Consider the following 25,548-nt stretch of genomic DNA (forward strand, 5'->3'; position numbering starts at 1 on the left):
TTTTGTCGCATCGCGTTGTGACTAAAACACGCATTTGAGCGAAAAAGACGTTCAAGCACAAGCCGGGTTACATGGAGCCAGGCACACTGAGAAGGGCGGTTTGGCGCGACTGCAGCAATACTGTATGAGAATACATCTGTAATATCAGTACAAGAATAATCAAGAAATAATGCAAGAGTACAATTAAGAGTAATAACAAGTAAAATCAGACGACACAATACAGCATTAGGGATAACAGGTAGACCAAAGGACATGAGAGAGTAAAGAAAGTCCTGTGAGAGGAAAGACAAGCAAGTCAACTCAGATGCATTAACAGCTGAAGCGGCATCAGCGCATGTTATAACGTGGTAGTCTAATGGCATGTGGTGAGATCTGAAGGCATTGATAGGGCATGTGTGGTGGTTTATACAAGTTTTCATATATTTAGTTCAGGCATGATGGTCTGGCCTTTAAAACTTCTAAGATGGCTTCCAGATTGTACAAAATGTTGTTGATCCCCAAGTTAAAACATATTGCGATAGCAAGATGGTACAATATACACAAAACACTGCAGAAAATATTTACAACACCAAAACTCAGGATGTAGGTTATATAGTGCAGTGTACAGTAAAACAGACAATCTGATCTGTTTAGTATGTTGTGTGGATAGGATTTAAAAATACTATTATGTCATTATTAAGTACACAATTAATCTGGTCTGCAATAAGAATATTACAGTTACAGATAATAGAGTAACGGATAGTATGACAGTTTGACAATGTAATTGTTAAATCTAGTAAGATAAAACAATATGAGGGTCGAAGAGTAGAAGAACGTACTACCTGCCCGGGTGGACACTCCTACAAGACAGAATAATTGCGTATCATACGAGGTGTGGCTATTAAATAACGAGACTGATGGTATAATTTGTTTAATTATATATTAGGTAAATTTTAACTGTTCCCCTTCTATGTACTCCCCTTCTGTATCCACACACCGCTGCATTCATATTTTTCATTGGTTAAAGCTGTGCTGTAGCTCATTATCTGTCAGGTTTCTCAACAGCTCCGTCGTTTTATTCTTTACCTCAGTAACTGGCTCCCTTGAGAACAGATTTGACTTTAGGGAAAAGTAAGAAGTCACAGGGTGATCGAGTGGAATGGGCTATCACCATGGCAGGGGCAAGAAGGTTCACTGAGTTGTAAGCCTGGTGGATGGTGAAACGGAGCCAGCCGGCCAGCCCCTCTTGTGAACATCATACAGGACAAACAGAGAATCCAACTTGCGAAAATCTCTTGTCCTTTTCACATAAAGCCCTCACTACATCCAAGGAGGTTAACGGCTGAGAAGAATCTGAAACCTGGAAAGCCAGTACCACAATTTCTTGACACCACCTTGGGAAGATAACCCAGGCGAGTCAACTGCACAGCCCTGTCTGAATGAAAAATTAGGAATGGGGAGCGAGATGATGCCCACTGGGCAGACATGATGGCAATAAGAAAAACTTTTCCATGTAAGCCAACGTAGCTCAACCATCTGTAACGGTTCAAAAGGGAGCAGACTGTAGAGCCCAGAGAACCAGGTACAGGTTCCAGGGAACAACAGGTAACACAAAAGGAGGTTGAACATGGAGAAATCCCTGGAAGGTGGTCCGCACATCCAGTTAACAGTGCTATCTGTCTTTGGAAGAGAAGAGACAAAGCGGAAACCTGGACCTTCAAGGAAGAGAGCCGGAGGCCCAAATCAAGACCTGTCTGCAGGAAAGAAAGGATATGGGATTGGCCAAAAGACGTGGAGTTAAAAACCTTGGTCGCACACCAAGCAAAATACGTGCGCCAAACCCGGTTATAGATTCTTGCTGAAGAAGGCTTTCTAGCATTCAGCATGGTCCCATTGACCCTTCTTGAGAACCCTTCGCTCTCAAAAACCACCCCGTCAAAGCGAGACAGGCCAGATCAGGATGGAAACACGGACCCTGTGACAGAAGATAAGACCGCAGATGGAGACGCAGTGGCGAGTCTATGCAGAGAGCCAGCAGATCTGCGTACCACACTCGCCATGGCCAATCCAGGGCCACCAGGATCATCGTGCCTCCCTCCAACTCGAACTTGCTGAGTACTTGAGGAATCATTGAGACCAGAAGGAAAATGTAAATCAGAGTGCATCGGGATCCCTTATGCGGGAGCAGTATCTTGGTAGCTGATGATTGTTAAGAGACACCATCATGTCTATATCCGGTAGGCCCCAGGTGACAGGGCACCGACCCCACCCCCGAAGGCTTGCATCGGTGGTGAGCAGGACCCAGTCCTGGATTCAAAAGGGGTGGTCTCTGTCCAGGTGTGAGCGCTGGAGCCAACACATCAGGGAGAGACAAACCTAGTGGAGAAGAATAAAGTCCCCCATACACAGTAAGATTCTGTGAGGAAGATTGAGTTCTGGAATCCAACAAGGCTCCCAAGAGAAGCATCTACTGAGAAGGAGTTAATGTGGATTTTCGCCAATTGATTATCCACCCGTGACTGCAGGAGCTACATAGTCAGATGGATGGGATCTTTGAGTACTCTTCAGACATGGCCAGGAGAAGCAAGTCATCCAGCTTCTGCCTTTCCTGGCTGTGTGGATAGGCCAGTGGAAAGAAAAAACGGGACGGTAGATGCTGCTGAAAAGTTAGAGCATAGCCCTGACACACAACGCCTCTAACCCTGGCATCTGTTGTGGTCTGCATCCACACTGCCGAAAAGCAATGAAGCCGGCCTCCCACCCCTTGGTCCGCCGGGAGAAAGTCCGCCATATCATGCAGCAGGCTTGTCCGCTGGCTTGGCAGAAGGACGTCTAGTGAACTAGGGTTGCTTACCTCTGGGCTTGGAGCCTTTGGGGACAGGACCCTGGCTTGTGGGAAATGGCTGACCTCTGGCTTTGCCCAGTGGACGAAAGGAACAAGAGGTTGAGGTCTTAGGTCTGGGTGAAGCCACTGACGGCAAGAAAGCATACTAAGGTGCTGCCAGTGTGGCCACAATCTTGTCCAATTCAGGTCTGAAGAGAATGTCTCATTTAAAAGAAAGGGCTTCAAAATACTTTTAAGATTCTGTGTCTGCCCTCCAGGTGCGCAAACAGAGCTAGCCCCTGTACAAACTGAGAAAATTATTGCATCCAGGGTGGCTCCACCATAGGAAGCTGTGGCACAGCGACAGGGGACACTAAAGCTGTCAACCGGTCTACAAACTGCGTCATTATCGGTGTTAACCTTGACCCCCAAGCCAGTTTCTGACTGGATTCTGTGGCTGAAGTCGCCTGCTGCAGAGCCGTAAAGCAACTGACACAAAGGCCATCCTGTTCCTAGTCCTGAGGAGAGCGGTTGTTCACACACTTCTTACAGGTGCACATCACTGTAGCACCCACCTCATATATATATATATATATATATATATATATATATATATATATATATATATATATATATATATATATATATATATATATACATATATATATATATATACATATATATATATACACATATATATATATACACATATATATATATACACACACAGATCTGTACTCACCCCTGCAGGGATGTCCCCCATGGGACCAGTAACAACATTAGATACAAAGACACTGAAAAGAAGTACAAATAACCACATGCACAGAGACCACTCAATGCTAGAAATGTGGACAAATAGTGGTCAACAAACTAGCCAATATAGCAGGAAGGAGCTAACTATATGCAACACAGCTGCTAGGAGCAGGTCATGAGGGTAGACCTGAGCCCAGCTTCTCTCCTCAATGCTGAAACAGGCCATGTGAGAAAATGGCCGCTCAGCGTTCAGGAGGAGAGAGGGGAGGATCCTATCTGTGGCGTGCTGGCCACGGTGGGTAAAGCACGCCCCAGGATTGGGGGAGGGGCTAATAGGGAGCACCCACCTCCCACGTCTGGCTGGACCCCAGGGATAATTCTCCATATACTACCGTGGTGGTCTAGTGGGAGGTGCAGGAGACCGGGAGACCCCACTGCCAGTACCGCTGGTGGCCTCCTGGCAGTAACCACTGCAAACACACGGCTCCCTGCAGGGAGCCGCTGTTACCTAACCAATGCTGACCGACACGTGGGTCTGGAGAGCGCAGCCGAAGACACTGACCCAGCCGCCAGTGCAGCAGCCATCACCGCTGGAGCTGCAGAGGGGGCATCCCTATAGGACGCATCTCACTGCCCACTCTAGTAAAAAACGAAGAAAAAATAAAGTAAATAATTGCGGGAGACCACCTAAAGCAGCCCTCCCTAGAAATGGTGCCCAACTCCTGCCGGCACCAAACTCAAAAATGCCAGCTGGGGGCGGGGTATAGAGGAGAGGAGACTCGGCTTAAGGGTATTTTCATTTAACTGTTTGGTACCCAGACTCGCCTCTCCTGGCTATACCCCAGCGTTGTCACTGCGCCCCCAAGTGGAGGAAAAAGAAACTTGCCTAACAATTTCTTTGTCAATGTTTCTTTTTCAGAGTCCATAGGGTCCCACAGGGAGACAATGGTGTGCAGGTGGGACTTGGAGCCCAGGTTTTGTATGGAAACCCTAACCTCTATTATCCTGACTATGAAGCCTGGGGACTTTATGGTGTCAATGGACATTCAAGACGCTTACCTACATGTACCTATAAGCGCCTTCTCATCAACAATATCTCCAGTTATCTATACTACAGCAACATTACCAATTTCAAGCTCTGCCTTTTGGCCTTTCTACGGTTCCTCGGGTGTTTACCAAGATCATGGTAGTTATGGCGGCCTATCTTTGTCGTCAAGGAATCAGACTGCTCCCATACATAGACGATCTCTTGCTGTTGGCCAGCTCCCCAGAAATTCTTCACCGCCATCTACAGGTAACCATTGCTTTTCTACAAACGCACAGATGGCTGATCACCTGGAAGAAGTCTTCCTTGACACCTTCTCAAAGAAAGGTACATCTGGGAGCCCTCCTAGGGGTAAATTTACTAAGATGGGAGTTCTATTAAGAAGTAATGTTGCCCTAGCAACCAATCAGATTCCAAGCATTATCTTCTAGAAGGTGCTAGATAAATGAGAAGTAGAATCTGACTGGTTGCTATGGGCAACATCACTTTTTAATAGAACTCCCATCTTAGTAAATTTACCCCCTAGACTCTCCGGCTCAGAGCATCTTTCTAACAGTAGACAAAATCTCGGTATAACAGCACCGGGTGCGCAGACTACTACACAGTCGCAGAGTATCAATTCACTGGGGATCCATGGTGTCCTGCTTTGACATGGTGGAGTTCGCTCAGGTTCCCTCCAGGCCCCTACACCACCAGATTCTCTCCACGTGGAACGGGCTCCCCATGTGCTCAGATCTTAAATGATGGGCCTCTCCCTGGAGGTTTACCTGTCCCTAGCCTGGTGGATACAGACATCCCACTTGAACAAGGGGCAACCATTTTGGATCACGGACTGGGTACGCCTAACCACAGATGAAAGCCTCCGCGGGTGGGGCGCAGTGGCCGGCCAGCACTCTTTCCAAGGATGCTGGACCCCAGCCGAGACGATCTCTTGATCTCTCTCCAAGGATAAGTACATAGACCCCATAGTCTGACACCAGTGCCAGTGAGAGCTGGGTGACACACGGCTCTCACTGTGGTAGACCGACTTTGGTCATATATATCATTAGCCTGAATCTGTACTAGGATTATATAAAGTTAACAGACTGTGCTATTATTGAAACAATAGAGTATAATACTTGCCATTAGAGGGAGTAATAACTCATTTCTGAGAATGGCAAGACCAGAATAGGATCTAAAGATCATACTTCTAGAAAAGAAAATCGGCAACCATCTCAGGCAACATCCGTCTTTAAGGAGAAAGGGAGGGGAAGCTATGTGTACGAAGACACAGCACTAGGCGCTATTCAAGTTCCAGCTATATAGGATACACAAAAAAACACAGCAGCTACTCCTTATCAAAAATGTGAGTTCGCCACTAATACAGATAAAGATCAGGGTTTTGGGGTTAAGGAAAGCGCTCAGTATTTCTGTTGTGTGTAACCTCAAATTTATATAAACCACACAACTTGAAAAGATAATAATCACAATTTATTACTCAACATTTTGAAAGTTTTAAAAATGACCGTTTGAGGAGGACATGCAGTAAAAAACCTAAATCAGTATATTTTTGTGGACCTAATATGGGTCATTCTTTAGAAATGGTCACATCAAGAAATAAGACATAAAAAAATACATTGCATTATACCACGGTGCACAGTGGCTATATGACATTTTAACTGAAATTGTACTCTAAACATAGGATTTAACTCAGTGAGTCAAATAAAATTGTATGAGAAGGACTCTGAAATTGGCAACAGTGTTGCTTTCTTAAACTTTCTTGCTTCTCTACATATACAAAGAACTGGAGAAGAAGCAATATGTGTATTTTCTGCCTGATTAATACAGGTGTGATTAAGAACTAATATTAATAAGAGCATTACTCCCTCCCCACTCTACATACCTACTGTGAAGGGAAATTGAAACTGACACTTGGTTTTTAGTTGTTATTATTTCTTTTTTATGCAATTTATTTTTTTATGTCTTATTTCTTGATGTGACCATTTCTAAAGAATGACCCATATTAGGTCCACAAAAATATACTGATTGAGGTGTTTTACTGCATGTTCTCCTCAAATGGTAATTTTTAAAACTTACAAAATGTTGAGTAATAATTTGTGATTATCTTTTCAAATAAATTCTGTGGTTTATATAAATTTGAGGTTTAATACAACAGAAATACTGAGCACTTTCCTTAACCCCAAAACCCTGATCAACATCCGTGTTTAACACGGAGTGATGTGAAGGTGAATATTTAGGATTTTCGGGTTCAGTTGAGAATTTCTCTGTTGGTTTGATAAAGGTACCTGATCACATTAGAACTGCTCTTAAACAGTGTTTTAACCTTACATATTGGTAGACATTAGAAATACTTGCAGGAAAGATCCCCTTTTAACTTTCCTTTCCACCATGCCTCTCTCATATACATTCGCTAAAACATCACATGGACATGCTTATATAAAAATTGATCCTGGGGGATACATTGTTTTGAAGTGCTACATGTTTTAAGTGCTCTGCATACTTTTTCCTTTTTTATTAAAAACAGAAAAAAACCCCTTCTCATAATAGAGGTTGGGTTGGGGGTGGGAGGGCTGGTGGGGATGGGGGAGAGGGACCAAAAAAAAAAAAAAATGGCTTAAGTGTAAGAGGAATCACCCCTAAGCATATCCTTTTGAATATGCTCATATACATTAAAATCCCTAGGAAGACCAGCACTGGGATATCTTTAATATCTTTAAATTATTCTTTTGAAGCCACAACCCTGAAGAGAAATTGGCAAAGGGCTACTATACGACCATAAATTTTATTTATCAATCTATAATTTTAAGCCTGAGATGGTGCAAGATAACAGATCTATGGCAATGTTACCAGGTTTTAGGTTACCATCTGTTAGCCATCTAAAGCTGGGTACACACTGACATATATTGGCCAATCAATTGATCGCCCAATATATCTGCTGCCCGCCGGCCAGTGTGTACCCGCAATGTCTCTGAACGATGTTGTTCAAAGACATATCACATTAGCTGTGCTCCACAGTTGATGGGCAGATATGTCTGCAGACATATCTGTCCATCGGCAAGTGTGTGCAGACCGCTCGTACACATGAAGCGGCAGCGGCGTGGAGGGGTGGTGAAAATGCCCCCGACCCACCCCCCGGACAGCGGGACCCGCTTTCTGAACACAGATGATGGTTGTTTAGTGTGTACGAACAACCATCATCTGCAGATATATCGGTTTAAAGTGTACCCAGCATTATAATCATAATTGCACATAAGCAATGTGTGCAGAACACTTACCCTCCTAAGAGGTCAGCTGTATCACTCTGCTGGTTCATATTAACAATGCGTAGACGCTGACCTGTCCAAAAAAAGTGGGGAAAAACAAAAAAAAAGTTAATTTTAAAAACAAATAAAAAATGTGCAGATGCATGTACTACGGTTACTGGGCATGACTATGTTGCCCTGCACAATACTTAAGTCATATGATTAGAAGTGAAAATTAGAACGATTACGAACACTTACCTCCACATATTCACCAGAGTGAGCATAAAAGACTGGTGACCATCTTTCACTGCCTAACAATTGCACTGAATGGTTAATCCTGGAAGTTGCACTTTAGGCACCCAATGCCTCACACCCACTAATTCAGAAATATCTTGACAGTTTATTTGATTATATTTATGAACACTAGGCTTCATATGGCATAAAGACATGTGCCACACAGAATATATATAAATCGTCCCAAATAGAATAAAATAAAAAAAGGTGAGGTGACAATTACATGATGACAACACTGTTATTTCCTAGAGACCAGTATTTCATAGATAAACACACAGGCACCAAAATTACCTGAAACATGAGCAAGATATTGAACTGTGGATGTTTTTCCAGTGCCAGTTTCCCCCACCAGCAAAACAGGCTCTCCTTTATTGACACATACTGCAATCTGCTCAATCAGTATTGAGGATGGTCGAGTGGCAGCAAAAGTAATCTTCTCCCTTTTGAAGACAAAAAAAAAAAATGCCACAGAGGCCATTTTAGTAGATAAAGGTAGAAATTAAAGGTTTTAAATCAGTGGAAACAAAAACGTGCTTTGTGCAAATGTTTGCAGGTCTTGACATACAGTCATATCAACATCAAATAAGAGGATTATTGGTATTCACAGTCAATGCCATTTCTCTGAGTCCCATCTGGGAGACACTACTATACTTTGAGGTGTAGCGGGTACTCTTTTAGTGTAGCCACTTCTGTAAGCCTAAACTTCTTTTATGCCATCTCCTCCCCATCTATCTCTCTCCACCATTTTAGCCTCAGTGTATCACTAACGAAGTCTATAGGAAAGCTTCGAAACAGACACTACATTAAGGGCAAAAAAATTAAAAAGCAAGAGAACGCCATATTCCCCAGATGAATTCAGAGAAATTTTTTTAATAGAGTACCAAAAGTCCTTTCTCTATTATTCTACCTGGGGGAGACTGCTATACCTGAGGGACATTCCAAGACATGCCCCTAGGGGAGTGTACACACACAGCTAAATACTTCAATGGAGAACCAGAAGGCTACCTCAGACAACCAGTCAACTGTGACACAATGCCACGTCAATTGTATTTGCACACCAAACGGGGTGAACGAGCCTCAATGGGATCAGGTACATAAGATTTCTCCAAAATATAGGTTACAGTATGTGTAACCATGCCACTAAGCGAGATCTAGCCCCAGAGCAGGAAAAACAAGAACCTGGTTAAACTGGAAACAACCTTTGCTAGAATGAAATCCTGTTAGACAGTACAAATTAACAGCCAATATGATGACCTATAACGCAAGACACCCATAGTAGTTATCTGACTTGCAGAGGCAACAGCCAGCAAGAGTCACTGTCCATGTGAGGAAAGCTGCATCTGTAAAGAAAAAAAAGTTAGGACCGGCAGAACAATAGGTGGTTGAATGTGAAGAACAAACCTGAAGAAAGCTAAACCACAGAAATTTCCCCTGAACGAAGATAGATAGGGCTGTAGCCTTAACCTAACAAGTAAAGTAAAGCCAATTTAAAGCCACAGTCAGGACTATCCCGGACTGCCGCATTACTAGTGTGAACTAGTTTCCAAGCTCAAACGTGGTAGGTTCTTCATTCCTCATGAGAATATAGATATGTATCCTGGCCCTGAGCATAGTATGACTTAGGGCATGATTAAGAGATGGATGACTGTGCAATTTCGTTTATTTAAAATGCTAATGTAGCAGGAGGTGTCTGTAGGAAACAGACACCTCTTTGCTGCATCTGCAATCCCTGTGATCAGAAACAATAGCCTGGCTTATTCCCATCCAAACTTCAGAAATAAGCAGTTTCCAGCCTCCCACCCTGGGGTCCCCCAGACGGAAGCCCGGCCCCTCAGGTCACCTGGTGGACCAAGGCTGCTTATTTCGGGACCTTGGAGGAAGGACCCTGTATTCTGGAAAAAGACTGACATCTGACCTTTCCCTGCTGGTGAAAGGAACGAAAATTAGATGTTCTGGACTTGGGAGAAGTCGCAGAACGAAGAAAAGCTATCTTGGACACTGCCACCGTAGCAACTGTCTTCTCCAATTCTGAACCAAAGAGGACATGCCCTGTATATGAAAGCACCTCTAAAGCTTTCCTAACGTCCGTGTCAGCATGCCAGGAGCGCAGCCAAAGAGCTCTAATGGCCACCACAGCAGAAGCAGACACCTTAGAGCAGAGGTTCTCAAACATGGTCCTCAAGGTTCCCCAAGAGTTCAGGTTTTAGAGATATCCATGGTTGAGAACAGGTGACTTAAATAGTGCCTCAGTCAATTTGATGTAACCACCTGAGCTCATCCATGGATATAACTAAAACATGAACTGTTGGGGAGCCTTGAGGACTGCGTTTGGGAACCTCTGCATTAGAGGTTCAGAACCATTCTGTGTTTACCACCAAACCTGAGAGTCCCTCTAGTACATCTGCCCAGCGTCCAACAGCCTTAGCCACCCAAGCAAACGTAAGAGTTGGGCGAGGATTAGCACCTGCATTAGTATAGATAAGAAGCTGAAGACTTCCTTAGGACTATCAGTTGGATTCTTAAAGGACCTACCGTACCCATTCCCCTCTACGCGTCCAGCTGCTGCGCTCAGTCCAAACTGTCGCCAGTGCTGTGGCCATAGGCGCTGAGGTCCTTGGAGAGGCAGTTCCTACAGAACGCCTTACGCTGCCCACTCAGTTGGAAAAATAAAAAAGTTAAAAAAAAAGTAATGGGGGGACCACTGAAAGTAGCCTCCCCAAAATGGTGCCCGCACCTGCCAGTGGCTGAGGGTGGGATACTATTTAAAAAACAGTGGAACATAGAAATAGAAGGCATGCAGCGTCCCCCCGATGGATTAAGAGAAATGGATTTAACAGTATTTGCCAAACATCCTGTTTTCTATATCATCCAACATTGGGGGTCACAGGATACTATGGTAACATTCCAAAGATGCCCCCAGAGGGAGAATATACTCAGCTATTGCTGTGGGCACAACTTTATGTCCAAAACTGAATTTGGCTGGCAGATGAAATGACCAGCAAAATAAGGAACTTTCCAGGTCAGAAAGTTGAGATCCACAACGTCCAGAGGTACAAAGCTGACTTCTGAAGTATGGACAGGACCAAAATTGTAGAGCCAGCACAACTGGGAGATCAAAGGTGGTTGGACATGAAGCACAACCTGTAGAACGGTCTGTACTCAGGAGTAGCGGCCAAGTAATATTATATAAATAAGGGCCGAAAAATGAAGCTTCAGTAAAGATAGTTTCAACCCTCTGTCCAAGCCTTCTTGCAGGAATGACAGCAGCCAAGTTGAATGAAAAAATATTGTCCCTCTTCTGTTCACAATTAAAATGTAAGTCTTCCAATTGCATTGCTGATTCAAAGCAGAGGATGCGTTTCCGGCCTTAATCATGATCTGAATGACCTGATAAGAGAAGACCTTAGTTAGGAGTATCATGGCTTCAAAAGCCATGCCGTCTAAGCCAACAGAGCTAAATTCTGATGAAAAAACGGGTCCTGGACGTATGGGCAGTCGCCATGGGAGATCCGCCAACATGCTGAGAATGTCAGTGTACCCCAACCGATTTGGACAGTTCGTAACCACCAGAATGACGGGAACTCCCTCAGCTTTTGCCTTTTTCAGCACACGAGGGAGTAGCAGAAAAATATACATTAAGTGGAATTTACAAGGGACATTTATTTCATCCACCAGGATTGCATTCCTAATCCTATTGCGTGTGCCGTAATGGCAACTTGTGCTTTTGTCCAGAGGCCATCAAGTCCACCTCTCGATATGCGAGTTGGTCGAAGACCTTCTGATAAAGAAAATCGCTTACTAGATGTCTACACCTGGGATGGCACGTGCCTTTCCGCCCACCAAATAGATCTTGGCTATTTCTGCCATGGCGCTGTGTCTCCCTCTTTGGTGGATGAAGTATGCCACAGCTTTGTTTGAGTGGACCTTGGACCTCAAAAGGTGAGATTGTGCCTGAAGAAAAGCAAGAGGAATGCACCTTAACTTCATGACATTTCTTGGAAGACATGCCTCTGCCCAAAATTTAACTCCTTGGTTTCTACTAAGGGCAACGAGCGTGGTCTGGAAGACTCTGGCTGTAACCCTTCACAGAGTTAATCAGGTAATTTCTCCGCCGCCTTATTGGACCAGGCAGCTGCCAAAACAGACCAGAGATAAATCCATCTTCATCACTCCTGGATCTGAACGATCTGCTCACAGTTTTGATATGAGCCATCCTTCAAAGACACTGCATCAGGAATGGGGATAGTAGTGACCTTAGTCAGGCAAGCGATGGGTAAACCCACTCCAAGTGCGGTCTCAGACTTACAAAAATCCCTTCTCTGAGAAGGGATAGGATAATGTGAACAGTTTCGGCACTTCAAAACGCCAATCAGGCTTTTCCAAGCCTCTCTCAGGAAATCTGTAAGGCGAGTGAGCAGGGGAAAAAGAAGAGTACCTTGACATTTAAACACGGAAACCAAAGGAACAGCAGGTTTTACAGGATCCTGGAAATCTAAAGCCATCCAAATTGCCAAAACCAATTTCTCCACCTTTTGGTGACTGGATGAATCCCTCAACCCTGTAACAGGACCTCCCAGATAGGATTCTCCCTCCTTCAAACAATTAGAATAAGAATCCTCTGGAAGCTGAACCTGCCCAGAGCCACAAAGCTTGCAGGGGTGGATGGACAATGACGCCTCACAAAGCATACTGTATCTAGCGACAAGGCCATTGTCTGCTGTATGGAACTAATAAAAGGGGGGAGCCTGAATCCCTAACTAGGAATTGACCCCAACCTCAAAAGGAATTTGTAAGGGAAAGGGACCAGGAAGAGGGACTGGCAAGGAGAGCACTGGTCATTCACCAGATGCTGACGGTCTGACCTACCCTAAATTATTAACAAAGGTTTCTAGCCTCACAGGAGCTGGCAGGATTAAAATATAAATATATATTCATAAAAATGGATACAACCCATTTACATACAAGATGTGGCTACATGTCAAACTAGGGAATTGAACCAGGAAGCAGGCTTCTACAAACCAGCTGGGATGTACGTGTCTCAGCACCACACACAGCATCCCTAACACAAGGCTATAGCTTGCTGAAGTGCATGCTGCTCAGAAACATCAGAGAACACCTGCCTTATCCAGCAGCAAGGAGAGGCAATGAACATCGGCTTGGACCAAGGTACCACTTAATTATATGCTGACCTCCAATCAGTCCAAAACCTAAACACTGCGCTACAAACGCTGTCCTTACATTTGCCAAATGGGCATTATTAAAATTCACAAACTTGCCTTGGATTTTTATGCACTGTTATTGCGTTCTTCATTGTCTGATTTTCTAATTCAAGATTTATGGATACATGGTTATTCGAAACAGGACATTGCATCACTCTAACCAAGTACATGTACACTTTATTTACCTATTAGTTCTACAACCTAATCACTTTACTTTTAGAAAGGTTTTCTTCCAGCAGTTTATCAGTGTGGGGTTCAATAATTGCATTTATATGGATACAGTGAAATTGCACGATTTTATATGAGGATTCAGTATGATTGACCACTGGCATCCTGGCAGCAGTGAAAACCCTGATCGTCCAAAGGTAAGTATTTCCTACCCTATTCTACCCCGACGCTAACCCTCCCTTAGGGTGCCTAACCCTAACCTCCCCCCAAGTGCCTAACCCTAATACCCCCTTCCCCGCCGCCTAAACCTAAGTCCCCCGGGGGGTGCCTAACCCTAACCTCCCCCCAGGGGTGCTTAACCCTAAATCCCCCCCCGGGAACCCTAAACCTAACCCCCCCCCTGTGGCTGTCCGCACCCGGCTTACCTTCGATTGGTAAGCCGGGTGTCGGGCTCCCAGCGTAGGTAAAATAACGCCTTTCATTTAACCCCTTGCCGGGATTAGACAGTCAGGAAGCCGACGGTTGGGATTCCGTCTGTCGGCTTCCCTTATATGATGCTTAGCACTGTTAGTTTTATTTTCAATTGTTATTCATATGTTAATTTGTATTATACACACACACACATATATATATATATATATATATATATATATATATATATATATATATATATATATATTATACATATATATATATATATTATACATACACACACACATATATGTCTAATTGAGATTTAATGACAAGCACATTCTCAAATTCTTTCTTTGTTCCTACCAGTACTTAAGATAAGTGTTCAATAATTTCACTATGTGTATAGTAGAAGATAACGCATTAACAGTATAGAAAATAATTATGAGAAGTGTTTAAACAAGTCCCTGCTGTTTCTCACTGAGAACAATTTTGCTGCTCCAAAACCTGCCAGCCTCAAATTCTGGGAAATTGACACGATAGTTAAATGCCAAAGTACACATTTATATAGTTGTCAACAGCCTAGCTGCTACTGTTCATTATTAATATATCCTCTATGGACAGAAGCTGTAGGACAGCTCACCTATGAACATGAATGGTGTCCGTTTGTCTTTTAAGCATCTCAACTCGTCCAACAGAAACATCCAGTTCTTTCACGGTAATCTCTGGTTTATAAAGCTGGCAATAGAATTCAGCCTGTAACAATATAAACACTAAGCTGCACTGGTATCAAGAAATTTAAAGTGTACAGTTATTTAGGTCACATCTACCATATTTACTGTGATAAAAAGTGAACCCTTAGCAGTTATTTGCATGCAGCAGTAAAAATAATGAGTGGGGAAGGCTCGTGGAGACACCAGCTAACAACGGATGGGTTGTGGGGAGTATTTATGACAACTGCCTCCGAAAAAGAAAGTAGTGTTTCATTCTAGCACCCTGCACTTATCACAACCTGTGCAGTTCCTCTTTCCTACCTGGGGTATCGCTCTCTGCTCTCGTGCTTCTAGCACACTATATACCAGAGTGTGCCAGAAGCACCGGAGCATAGAGCGACACCCCAGTCAGGAAAGAGGAACTGCACCGGTGCTAGAATGAACATTAGAAATGCAAGTGCTGACCGAAGAAAGATTTGCGCTAGTTTAATTTTTTTAGAGCAGTTTAGAACAGGGCTTGTCAAATCCTGGGGGCCAGGTCGCCATGGCGACCAGATTTTGCTGCCTGGCTACCAGATTTTGCAGGGACGGCGGAAGCAGACCCTCGTCAGCCCCAGTGCAGATTAGTGTCTGTAGTATTGCAGCGGTCATTTCATGCACAGTAGTGCATGTGCTGAGAGACGCCTGCGGTGACTGCTTTGTCTGTCCGTCCTAGCCTGCGCTGGCTTCTCCTGTACATCCCATCATGCACAGACTCCTCCTCTCCATCCCGGGCCTGCTGTGACCCCTGCTGTCTGTCCCAGTCTGTGCTTATCCTCCTGTACATTCCGGCTGTCTGCTGTATCCTAACTCCGGCTGCATAAAGCTCTGCGGTAAGAGGGTCTGCGTGTGTCCAGGGATTGCGGAGCGGCTTCAGAGGGATAGTGATATGACCACGACGGGGACGGCATGGCTGCGGAGGAGTGGTTTGCCAGCGGGCACCCCCTAGTTGTGTGGCCATTGGGGAGGGGCTAGCTGCTCAGTAAAGTGACAGCGTGGGGGGTTGTTTGCACGGGTGGAAGCTGCACAGCAATGTCGCTGCAGAGCGGTGGTTTGCCTGGGGGTACCCCCTCAGTAGTGTGGCCGTGGGGGTTGGTTGCCTGGAGGCTAGGTGCTCAGGAATGTGGCCCCGGCGGAGCTGTGCAGAGTAGTGAGGGGGCCTCCATTTTACTATATCCATTCAACTGTGTACATTCTGTGGACTAGTATAGTGTGTATAACAGTTGCATAACACACAGAGCTGTGCTCCTCACTCACTCCTGTCATTTTTTTTATTTATTTTTTTTGGGGGGGGAGGGGGGGCAGTTCTGGCTCCTACACTTTCATCCTGGCTCCTAGATTTTACAAAAATTTGTCAAGCCCTGGTTTAGAAAATGAAAGTTTAAATCTAGTCACTATGAATAAAAAAAAACAAGAGATATGGTAAGAACTTACCTTTGTTATCTCTGTTTCTACGAAGTCCATAGGGTCCACAGGGTTGACCTTGGGGTATAGGTTGGGAACCAAATCCGGGCACCACGCAGTTAAAGCTTTTAGCTCCCAGGATGCACTTGGGTCCACTCTCCCTATAACCCCACCCCCAGCCAGAGGCACCTCAGTTTGTAAGTAGCCAAAGGCCGGAGGAGGAGAAAAAAAGAGAGAAAACTGGAACACTCGATAACCATACTCACAGAAATGGGAGACTGAAAACCGGTGACCAGTCACACAGCCCATTTGAAGCCAGGTGCGTCAGGGCGGGCGCCCTGTGGACTTCGTAGAAACAGAGATAACAAAGGTAAGTTCTTACCATATCTCGTTTTCTACTTCAGGGTCCATAGGGGGTCCACAGGGTTGACCTTGGGGATGTCCCAAAGCAGTTCAACCAAGGGAGGGGACGCTCCTGTGCTGAGAGGAGAATCCGCCGCCAAAAAGGAAGCATCCTGAGAGGCAAAGGAAAACAATGCCTAGAACCTTAAAAAGGTGTAGACAGAAGACCAGGTGGCCACCTAGCAAGGCAAACCAGCCAAGGCGCCACCGCGAGCCACCCACGAGGGTTACATGGCCCGAGAAAAAAACAAGCAGCAACAACAGAAAGGCCTACCCATGGGTAGGCCCCTGAAGAAGACATACAAGGCTGTCCAGCCAACATATGGCCATAGGCCGGCCATCCTTTCCTGTTAAAACCAGAAATCTCAGACCACCAATAAGGAGTCCGATTTCCGTCAGGAACTTGAATGGATCACATAAATCCACAGAGGCCGGACCACAGTCAATGAGGCCACACCAGCCGAGAGGACTGGGGACTGAATGGCCGCACCATAAGTTCCAGAATAATATGGAACCTGAAAATCACTAAGAAGAAACACAGGGTGAGAGCAACTCACACCCTAACAAGATGCCCTCCAGAAGAGGGAGCCACATGAGAACGCTCCCAATTCCGACACTCACCTGGTTGATATAAACTCCCTGATAGAAAGAGAGAAAGCCAAAGCAATAGACCATGTAATGGCTATTACAACCAGCGGTTCCATTAACTTTCCCCGGAGTTAACGAAGAACCACTCTTAACTCCCAAGGAGACCCTAGGGAGGACAAATGGAGGCATAATCCAGAAAACACTCCAAAGGATGAACTGGATATCAGAGCGGAGCAATTCCATAACCTAATCATACTGACAGTGTAGAGATCTGCACTGTCAGGAAGGCCAGGCCGAGGGAGAAACCCAAGCCAGCCGGAAGGAATGCCAGAATATCTGGAAATCCTGGACACCAGAGGATCGTATTGATAGGTATAATACCATAAGAATTATGGCTGCCACAGATTGTGGTAGGTCCCAGCAAAAGCTGATCCATGTGCTCCAATCATTCCAACGATGACAAAGCCATGGAAGCCGTAAGACCACTATAGGGACGTAGTCAAAGACAAACGACCCAGGTCCAAGGCAAACCCCAGGACCCTGAGACAACAGGTCTGGGTAGCGAAGCATCAGGAATGGAGTATCGATGGAGAGACTCCGAAAAACCAAGTACCCCTGACATCTGGGGCAATCAGGAGCCACCAGCAGGAAAGCATCTCTGTCTCTATTGAAACACTTCCCTCGAGGAAGAATGGAGACTGGAGAACACAGGTACGCAAATTGGAAGAACCCCTTCACCGACAAAGAGTCACTGAAGGTTGCTTCAGAATCCCCAGAGTTGGACTGTAACACCATAGTGTGATAGAGTCAGAAGGCCATGAGTGTCACCTCAGGAGGGCCCCCCCCCCCTGCTCACCAGGAGATGAAACCTCTCTTGGGGAAGAGACTAGTCCCCGGGATGCACGTCGTAACGGCTGAGGACTCCCGCTTCCCAATGGAGAGCACCCGAAATGAACACTGTCGAGATGGTCGGGAGGAGACCCTCAGACAATGCCCGAATGTATGACATACCTGACATTGCCACCCAACGAACAGTATTGCTAAAAAGGAAGCCACTGTTCTGACCCTGTCGGACTGAACTTTTTCAGGTTCACCTGGAAACAAGGGCTATGCCAGAGTGAAGCCCAAGACAGGCTAAAGTTCCAACAAGTTAATTGACAGGGTGGAATCGACAGACATCCAATTGCACTGAAATGGATGCGAACCAGACACTGTCCTTAGCAAAGAATACCCTGGACGAGATGGCCATAGTCACCCGAAAAGGGACCGACTTGCCTCCGGGGAGAGCATCATCGTTTGAACAGTGATCCGACAGAAAAAACTCGTTCCATCTGGAGATAAGCCAATTATGGAAAGGCCTGGAATGGAACTGAGCCCATTCCACCCTTCCAAAGGCAGACACTGAATAGTGGACCATGCATCCCAGAGTGTAAAGACATATGGCGACTGCGCAGACATCCATGTACTCCTAATGGAAGAGTGGAGATGCCGTCTTAAGCCAGAAGAATTCTCAGATTTTGAGAATCCAGCAGGGCTCCTAGGTGAAGAATACCCAGAGAGGGATGCAGGGAGGACTTTTTTCCCCTTGATTAAACGTCTGCACCCTGAAGAACCCACAGTCAACCAGACCCGGCTGTAAAGTACCCCGGTGATCCTGCTAAGAGCAGGAGGCCATCCAGGTACAGGAGCATTGGGATATACTGAACAGAAGAACTGTCAGAAAATCCAAAACGCTGGTAAACCCCTGTGGGGCTGAGATCAGTCCCAACAGGCAGAGCCCGAAAAATCGTAAGTGCTGTGATACAGCAAACCTCAGTCCATGCTGAGGTAAGGTCTCTGTAAGTACCCGTAGGCACGCGTCCTGTATATCCAGTGATACCATAAAGTCCCCGGGTTCCAAACATAGTATGATGGAGCATAGGGATTGCTTCCTGAACCCAGGTAGCTTTAGGAACTGGTTCGGGGAATTGAGACAGAGAATAGGCCAAAGAGGACCATTCAGCCACCGCACCAGAAAGAAAGCAGAACAACCAGTCCCTCGCTGAGAAAGTGGGGATGGCCCAATTAGCTCCGCTTACCGCAACAACTGTATAGCTTTCTGGATTTGTAAGGCCCTGTTCCGAATAAGGGCCTGCGTACCATCACATGGAAATAGGCCGCCTTAGCAAAGAGAGGGCGTACCCTCCTACCCACGTAGCCGCGGCAACTAGACACTAGTACCGGGCAAACGGAGAAATCGCCATCTCCCAGTGGTAGGCCTGTCTCGTCAGGCTGACGATATATCCGTTGGTTCAGAAGCAGGATCGGCTGGCAGTCCAGGCCTGCTCGGAACTGGATATGTCGGCCCTTGTAAAGGCCGACAGTCTATGAAGAAACAGACCTTTAGGCTGACCCAGAGGACAAAAAGACTTAATAGTCTGAGGCCCCGTAGTGAGCATAGCTGACGGCGGGAAATTTGTACTGCCACTGTCAAGGTCAGATATACCCTATAGATGGTATCTGCACCTCTGCATTCCCAGAGCGCAGCCATAGGGTATTACGGAGGATACCGTCGCAGCCGGAACTCTGAAAGTTTGGAGCTGGTATCCAATATAGGCATGTCCACCTATGACAACTGCATATATTACGTGAGCGACCAAATACACTTGAACCCCAGACGTGTTGGAGGGGAAAAACATTACAAATGCATCAGCTCAGTATGCAATAGTATTAACCACCCATGCTATCGCCATGGTAGGATGGGTAACAACCCCTGAAAGCGAGTATACTGATTTCAGGCAGAGTTACCACCTACGGATCAGAAGTATCCGACCACTCAGGAATGGGATGCGTAGTAACGTCTGTAATCCGACGAGTAACACGCCCATCCACCCCAGGAGGGGCTCATGATGACCCTCAGGGAATTTGGGACAGGAGACCAAACACTGTTGTAATACCTCATATCTGGCAACAGCCAGAGTCCCGCCCTGCGATCCACCCGCTAGTCAGCAACAGGGACCCAGAAGGCACGTAATACTGAGGGTGTATGATACAGGTGCAGGTCAACATTCACTATAACCAGAATGGACCTGCTACCAGCCCTAAAACAGGGATAAAAATACTTGAGATAGGCTTCCCCCCCGTGTAAGAGGGAAAGAGCCCAAAACAGTATCCAGTTCACGGTAGAGCCAAGTGGGAAGTAAGCACAGGGCGTCCACCACGCCAATTTGCGTTTCATAGAAAAACGACTTCCACCCAGGGTGGCTGTTGTGGTAATCCCTGCAAGGGGCATGACAGACTATTGTGGCACCAGGGGGAATTCATATACTCGAAAAAAAACCTGTAGGGAGCGGTAGTCTGTGTCACAGGGGAAGAGTGCAAGAAACTGCGAGATACCCTGAGATGAAAAGGGCAGTATGGTGAAGTAACCCCAAGTGAGGTACAACAATGGGGCCCGCCCGGCGATCCGCAATTAAGAGGATCCCGAGAAAACAAACCGCCCAAGGGGGTCGTGAAAGGGACCGGCACCCGATGACGCCACATACAGAACCCTTTAAGAGTTAAATCCTCCGCACTAACACCTGCAGCACATGGCTTGCAGGATAGTAAAAATGGGTGCAGTATAACGCTCTATCTCCTGGTCAGAGATATCTGACCAAGCCTTGTGATCAAGCAGCGCTATACTGGTCCTGACTGAAACTAAAAATTAGCTGCAGGGACCCATTTTCAGCGTATGCAACACACAGTTCCACTCAAAATATGGCAACGTGCAGCACGCAACAGTATGTGACAAACCTCACAAATATTAACAAGTATATAAATGTGAGGTCTCAGAACCACCCCAAGTACAGTTGTATTAGGGCAGATAAGGAAAGGGATAGATATACACTGACAGGTGAGAGAATAAAGTACAGTCAGCACTAGCGTAAGTCACATACCATGCAGATATACACATATATACATAAACATGTCATATAATATACTGCACTATTACACTGCATGCAACTTACCCAGATTCAGTGTCTGGGAAGGCTACAGCTCTGTGTACACTGACCTGATGGTGAGGTACGCAGGGGGACTGGACTCACTGCCATCTCCGGAGCTCTGCTGCTGCACCACAAGAAAATGGCCGCTGGAGACCTCAGAAGAAGCGTGGCCCGCGGAGGAAGCAGCTCAGCGACGCCAGACTATGGATACTGAAAGGCGCGCTGAGCTGAGGGGAGGAGCCGCTGTAACAGGGAAGGCTGTCTCCCCTGGCCGGCTATTAACCCCCGGGACGCCGGCTCCCTGCACCGAACACTAAGTCCCTGGTGGTCTAGTGGACACACGGGGTATGGGGGGCCCGCCGCCACTGCCGGCGCCTCCGGTCTGTCCCCAGAGACCGGAGGCACAGGACTGCATTTCAAATGCGCGGATCACCGCAAGCGGTGACCCGCGCCTTACCTGCTCCCCGTGGATCCGGCAGCAGTCCTGGGCGCCCGCAGAGTCCGGCTAGTACAGACTCTGGGGTCCCGCTGAGATCCCCAGATCTGTACTGGCGTCTCAGCGCCAGCGGGGTGACGGAGCGGCAGCTTAGACGTCCTATGGACAGTCTGACGCTGCCGCTCTGAAGAATCCAAAGGAAAAATAAAAAACTCTGTCCTTCAGAAAAAATAAAGCTTAGGGGCTGCTAATCAGCTCCCCACTGTACTAAACGGTGACCCGATTCCGGCCGGGCACCAACTTAAACTGAGGTGCCTCTGGCTGGGGGTGGGGTTATAGGGAGAGTGGACCCAAGTGCATCCTGGGAGCTAAAAGCTTTAACTGCGTGGTGCCCGGATTTGGTTCCCAACCTATACCCCAAGGTCAACCCTGTGGACCCCCTATGGACCCTGAAGTAGAAATAAGCGTTATGGTAGACCTACCTTTGTTAACTCTTTTTCTTCGAAGTCCATAGGGTCCCACAGGGATACCATTGGGAATTGTGGTTGGAGTGATCCAGGCACCAAACAGTTAAGTTTTCAGCTCCCAGGATGCCTCAGGTCCTCCTCCACATATACCCCAACCCTGGCCACAGGGATTCAGTTTTTGTAACCAAGCCCAAGGCAGGAGAAGAAAAGGACAATGTACACCAGAAGCGCACTCAAAAAAAAAAATGAGGGAACCAGTGACCGAAAGAGAAATTACCCAATGCAGTCAAGTGCGTCAGGGTGGGTGCCCTGTGGACCCTATGGACTTTGAAGAAAAAAAAAAGTTAACAAAGGTAAGTTTACCATAACTCTTATTTTCTTTTTAAGGGTCCATAAAGGAGTCCACATGGATACCATGGGGATGTCCTAAAGCAGTTCCTGAGGGTGGGGATACTCTTGAACAGAAAGGAGAATCCGCCGCCCAAAGGTAGCATCCTGACAGGCAAAAGTGTCAAAGGCGTAGAACCTAAAAAAAAGTGTGGACAGAAGACCATGTAGCCGTTTTGCACAATTGTTCAGCAGAGGCACCACGTCGAAACACCCACTATGGTCCCACAGACCGAATAGAATGTGCTGTCGATGTTTTTGGAACAGGGAGATAAAACTATAGCTTTAATCCCTAAGCTCCTCCCCCCTGCAACCCCATCATGCCAGTACTTCTTTAACCACTTAACTGACAATTTTGTTTTCTAAATACCGCTCAGAAATTGTCAGGTTTTTTTTTTTTGTTTTTTTTTTAATGAGTGAATTAGATGAAGAACATGCATTTTAACTTTTCCAAAACGATTCCATAAAAAATAAAGTGTTAATATTTAAAAAAATAAAAAAATTTTAATCATCAGATCGCCAACATCGGAACATTGCGACTTTCCTTTTCCCAGCGGCTGTAGCCACCAGCTGTACACTAAGACGCTGAGGGGGGGATTCATTTACTTTTCTCTAGCAGCTGCTAATCTCTGCAGCTGCTGGGTGGGGGTTTCGGCTATTCTGGCCGATCAGCAGTTATCGGCAGCACGTCAGACACTGGGGGAGAGTGCATGGAAGCAGAGGGACCGTAAGGGGAAGATTCTGTCCCTGCAGCCACCCACACTCTATCTGGTAACAGACAGCCTGCTGTGATTGCAAATGATGCGACCATGCCACGCAAGAGGTTAATAGGGGTATTCAATATGAAACGTTAACTTCACTGTTGAAGTTAACGTTTCATATCGGAGTTTTTTCCTGCGTTAAAGTCTGGTGCACGCTCCCGCTTATCCCCGTATTCGATATAAAATTAACGAAAACGGGAAACTCCGAAGTGTGATTTGCGTAAAGTTACGAATTTTTCCTTAAAATAATTGTAAGACCCCCCTAAAGTAGTAAAAACATGGGGGAACACTATGGGTACCCCCGTTTTAGCCTTTAAATGAAAGTCGGGGATTTAAATAGCCGCAGCAGGTGTTTTTTTCCCGACATTGAAGTGTTGCAGAAGAGCACTTAGGTTATTTTTTTCATTTTTTTAAGTGGTCCCATCAAATTTGGGGTACATGAAAATGGGTACTAGCATATTTTGATGTCCCTAAAGTCAGTTTTTAAAAATTCTGCATTTGTGCACCTGCCGCTATAAATCTATTGTAGAAAACACCTGCCGCATACTTGCAGAATAGCCCTGAACCTATTTCCCTATTGTTAAACAATTTTTTCCCTTTTTTTTTTTTCACCCCAATTTTTAATTTAATTTTTTGGGGTGTCCCTATTTTTTTTTTGACAGTTCTTTCTTAAATGTCATTCCCAGGGGTGCAGGCTATTTTTTTTAAGCCTGCACCCCTAAACCCCAATTCTGCACTTTTTTTCAACACCTATTCAATGGTGAAAAGTTATCACCGTTTTTTATCAAAGACTTTTCAAAACTGCGATAAGTCTTTGAAATTGAATACGGTGTAAAAGAAAAAACCTGCGATAATGACGTCATACCTCCGATATTAACGCAAAAACGATGTTATCGCTCCCATATTGAATACCCCTATAAGAGTGTTTGGAGAGGAGTAGCAGTAACCCTGTGAAACAAACCAGTAGGGAAAAGACTGTCAAGAAACAAAACCACGCACAACTGAGCATGAGGGAGGGAACGCAGAGTGACACAGCCTGCTTCAGAGAAAAGGATTCAATGGTGAGTGACAAAAAGTCCTCTTTTCTCTGTAAGCAAGGCTGGTTGGACACTGGACTTTGGGACATTCAACAGCTGCCCCCAGGGGAGAGAACACTCAGGCTGTCTGACTTGAGAACTGTATGGCCAAAATGGGCGTCGCCAGAGGCAAAAAAACATGACAAATTTAAAAAAGTAAAAAATAATAATAAAAAAAAAAAAAGGAAACGTGTGGACAAAGGGCCTGATTCAGAGCCACTCGTAAGTGGCAGCTCGTTCGCTCCGAGCGATGTTTGCCCAACTGCGCATGCGTACGGATCGTTATACGCATGCGCGAACCAGTCAGTGCGGCCGAAATTCATGTGCTCGCAAAACAGCGAATGCCTGTTAATTTGAGTGACAGGTGAGGCGTATGTGGGTGGTAACAGGGGAAGGTGCTTGAAAACGGGGAGTGGAGATCCGATCGCAGGCGTGCTAAAGGTCAAAACGGGCGTTTTATGGGTGTGCATATTTAAAACAGCAGCGTCATTGACCACGTCACTGGGTTTTTTTTTAGCCAGAACTGCTCGCAAAATTGTGGTAGCAAAAACCAACCACAAGAATAGCAAGCAGCTCATACCCTGTTCGATGTACTCGATTAATCTAATAAATAGCGGACATGACGTAGGAAGCGAGCGGCCAGGGGGCGTAGTTTCCCAAAAAACGACGGCAAGTTTTGTTCGCTCGTTCAAACCTAGAGCCGTGAACAGACCGCAAACAGCGAACGGTTCATTTGAATAGCCACCCCTATTTTCAGGACGAGCGAGCGCTAATTGCGTCCGGCTCTGAATCAGGCCCAAAGAACCATGTAGCTGCACGACAGACTTGTTCAGATAAAGCCGCATGTAGCAGTGCCCTGGAGGAGCGCAGACACTCTGTCTGATGCTGGTCTCCCCGCACTAGAATAAGTGATGACCAAGCGGATCCAACGCGCAATGGTCTGGTTCGTGGCCAGCCCACCACGTTTATGGGCATTGTAAAGAACAAATCAGAGAGTCTGTATGGTGGACAGAAGAAATTTTTTCCAAGTATATCTGCAGGGCTCGGATCACATTCAGTAGAGCTAGATCATCCAGGTCCCTGGAAGTCGTGGTGGAAGAAGGAGGAACAGGAAAGAATTTCCTGGTTTAAGTTAAAAACCAAAATATCTATCGGCTGGAACATGGGAACCACACGGAGAACCGCTCTATCGTCATGGAATACTAGAATAGGTAGCTTGCAAGACAAAGCCCAGAACTCAAATACCTGCCGTGCTGAGGCAATAGCCATATGGAATACAAGCTTCCAAGTAACGAACAGTAGGTACTCTGAACCCATTGGTTTAAACGGTTTGATGTAAAAAAAATTATTGAATCCTGCTTATTATACTAATACA

At 45.9% G+C, this 25,548-nt stretch overlaps 1 protein-coding gene across 1 annotated transcript in view; it reads right to left on the reverse strand.

Annotated features, from left to right (window-relative positions):
- The window catches only part of MDN1 (midasin AAA ATPase 1), a 389,265-nt gene that overhangs the window by 306,158 nt on the left and 57,559 nt on the right, over positions 1–25,548 (reverse strand). Inside the window, exons 13-15 of the mRNA XM_088472042.1 lie at positions 14,579–14,691; positions 8,429–8,577; positions 7,877–7,937 (exon numbers count right to left, since the gene is read on the reverse strand). Of these exons, the coding sequence (XP_088328168.1) occupies positions 7,877–7,937; positions 8,429–8,577; positions 14,579–14,691 (323 nt within the window). The remainder of the gene's footprint in view (positions 1–7,876; positions 7,938–8,428; positions 8,578–14,578; positions 14,692–25,548) is intronic.

Source organism: Taudactylus pleione, unplaced genomic scaffold (genome assembly GCF_031769625.1).
Source record: "Taudactylus pleione unplaced genomic scaffold, aTauple2 ptg000015l, whole genome shotgun sequence".
NCBI lineage: Eukaryota > Metazoa > Chordata > Amphibia > Anura > Myobatrachidae > Taudactylus > Taudactylus pleione.